Source organism: Empidonax traillii, unplaced genomic scaffold (genome assembly GCF_003031625.1).
Source record: "Empidonax traillii isolate 1590-97213 ecotype Southwest subspecies unplaced genomic scaffold, ASM303162v1 scaffold908:size245805, whole genome shotgun sequence".
In the NCBI taxonomy this organism is placed as follows: Eukaryota; Metazoa; Chordata; class Aves; order Passeriformes; family Tyrannidae; genus Empidonax; species Empidonax traillii.
In genome coordinates, this window is record NW_020956101.1 from 128757 (window position 1) to 131291 (window position 2535).

Here is a 2535-nt window from a genome sequence, read left to right on the forward strand (position 1 = left end):
TCTGGCTGTGGCAGCAGCACAGACCCCATGGGACAGGAGTGCTGGTGCGTGGGGCGGCTGTGGTGCCTGTTACAGCACCTACATCCTGCACCTTGAACATAAGCCCAGAAAAGGTGAAGCTTACTGGTCTTGCTGACTGTGGACTTTTCATACAAGGGTTTTATTCACAAGAGCTGGTGTGAAGGCTGCTGCTGGAGAGGGAAGCTTGGCTGAGAAGGAAGGAAACTCGAAAGAAAAAGAGCAAAGGTGGCACATGGCTGGCTGCAAGCCCCACGTTGGGAACTGTGTCCGTATGAAAATGGACAGAATAAGCTCCTGGTTTTGTGGTGCTGTGTCACCTCAGGTCGTTTCAAGCACAACTTTTTAAGCATCCAAGTCAGGAATCTGGAAGATGAGCCCAGGCTGGTGTGCTCAGCTTGGTCTGAGTTGGTTTTCCTCCTGCACTGCCAGTTTGCTCCTCTGGAGGCAGCTGCCAAGCTGTGCCATCTCCTCTCCAGGGGAAATTCCCTTTGGGAGAGGGAATGCAGAGAACCAGTTAAGGTGGGGGCCCAGGCCCCTCGGTGGGCGTACAGGGACCTCTGCCCGACCTGAGCCCAGGTTCCCCGTGGCCAGTCCGTAGTCTGGGGGCTGTAACCCGCAGCAAATCAAGGATGAATTTAACCTTGGTGCCTGGTTTGTATTTGCACGTGGCAGCGGCAGCTCTGCGCTCCCGAGGTAAGTGGAGCCGTGCCGGGGCGGCAGGAGAGGCCGGCGCGGTGGGGCCAGGCGAGGTGGTGGCACAGCCACCCCGAGGGCTGTCCCTGTGCTCTGGGTTGATGTGGGGGCTCGGGGAGGGACAGTGACACAAGGCATGTCCTCACTGAAGTGACCTTTCCTCCTGCATGCAAACCTCGGGAAGACGAGTGCTGTGTCTGTACCCACCCTCTGCTCCGCTCCAGCATCCTCAGCTCTGCGGGAACCCCTGGCACTGTGCAGGGTCAGGGTCCCTGCCGGGGGCAAAGCCTTGGCCTCGGCAAGAGCAGGAGCAAATCTAGAAACTGGAGAAGTCTCCGGTTCTGGAACAATGAGCTTTGCTGGTTCTGCTGGGGGGGTTGTGGGTTGTTTCCTTAGTTGGATTTTCCCTGCTGCTGCAGTAGCAGCAGCAGCAGCAGCAGCAGCAGTGCTGTGCCAGCACCTCTTGCCGGTGCCGAAGCTGCTGGCTGAGCCGGGGGCTGGGGACCCTGGTGCCATTATCCCTGTCTCCCATCAGCTCAGTCTCCCGTTAGCTCCTTCTCCCATTAGCCCTGACTCCCTTTAGCCCAGTCTCCCATTAGTCACCACACTCCACTGCCATGCCCTGGCCCCCGTGGTGCTGGTGGCACCGGCACAGTGGGTGCTGGGGCCGAGGGCAGGCTCTGCTGCTGCTCCAGGGCTGGCCATGCAGCATCTCCTGGGACCGTTGGTGTGCCATGTCCAGACTGGCCCCGTGGCAGCTCCCAGGGCTGTCGGTGGGTGCTGTGACTGGGTTGCCCAACAGCAGCTCCCGGGACTGTCAGTGTGGTCCCACCTCAACACGGCTTGGGCTGATCCTGCTCCTCGTGCCCTCACTGTGTCTGTTCTGTCTCTTTGCGCAGAAGCCGGGGCCTCTCCGCAGGACACCAGCCCTTCTCCACTCCCCGAAAACGTTGCCACCGACGTTCTTACTCGGCAGAAAACAATCCGGTTCCAACTCTCCAAGGATTGACGTGTCGCACCACACTCGCCCCACCGAAACCTTTACTTGAAGCTGCAGCCGAGGCCACGCTGAGGTTGGCTGCCTCGATAAAACTGTCTTCCCCCCTCACAGGTTGCCCATCTCCACTTTAAATTACCTTTTTTTCTGGTGTCCAAGATTTTTATAACTAAAAATTCTGATGAAAAATCTGGTGGCAACAGCTGCAGTCCCAGGTCATGTTCCATGTTGCCAGTGGTGAGGTCACAAGCTGTAAACACGGTAGCTTCTATCACCTGAACAATAAATGTTTTACTACAAAGGCGTGGGCATGTTGGTTGATCCGGGGGGTTGTGCCTGGCAGGTTGGTTGATCCAGAGAGGGGTCTGTGCACCCGGCAGTGCTGGATGGGGTCGGGCTGTGGGGTGTCCCTGTGTGAGTGGGAGCAGTGAGCTGTGCCCTGTCCCAGCCCCAGCTCATGGCCACTGGTGCCACTGGCCCAGGATGACCATCTGGTTTGGCACTGAAGCTGCAGGAGAGGTGCCCAGCATTGCCCCTTGCTGCTGGGCCATGGCACAGGCTTTGGACAGAGGGAGAGCCCCATCTGCCCCTTGGGGAAAGCCCTGGGGCACCAGATGCTGCCCTGCAGAATCCTCCTCCTCTGCACCAGGTGGGGAGCCTGGGTTGTGCTGGGTGATGGCACCACAGGCTGCTCCAGCACCGTGTGCCAGGAGTGCCAGGGAACAGGCAAAGCACCACCATGTGCCAGGAGTGCCAGGGAACAGGCAAAGCACCAAGCCAGTGTACCAGGAGCTCTGATGCAATGTCAGCCCTAAGGGTACAGT

General features: G+C 58.9%; 1 protein-coding gene across 1 annotated transcript in view; it reads left to right on the forward strand.

Annotated features, from left to right (window-relative positions):
* LRFN5 (leucine rich repeat and fibronectin type III domain containing 5) overlaps positions 1–2015 on the forward strand; it is a 37588-nt gene extending 35573 nt beyond the window's left edge. The window contains exon 4 of the mRNA XM_027902762.1: positions 1614–2015. Within this exon, the coding sequence (XP_027758563.1) occupies positions 1614–1723 (110 nt within the window). The 3' untranslated portion in view covers positions 1724–2015. The remainder of the gene's footprint in view (positions 1–1613) is intronic.
* Positions 2016–2535: the final 520 nt, after the last annotated feature.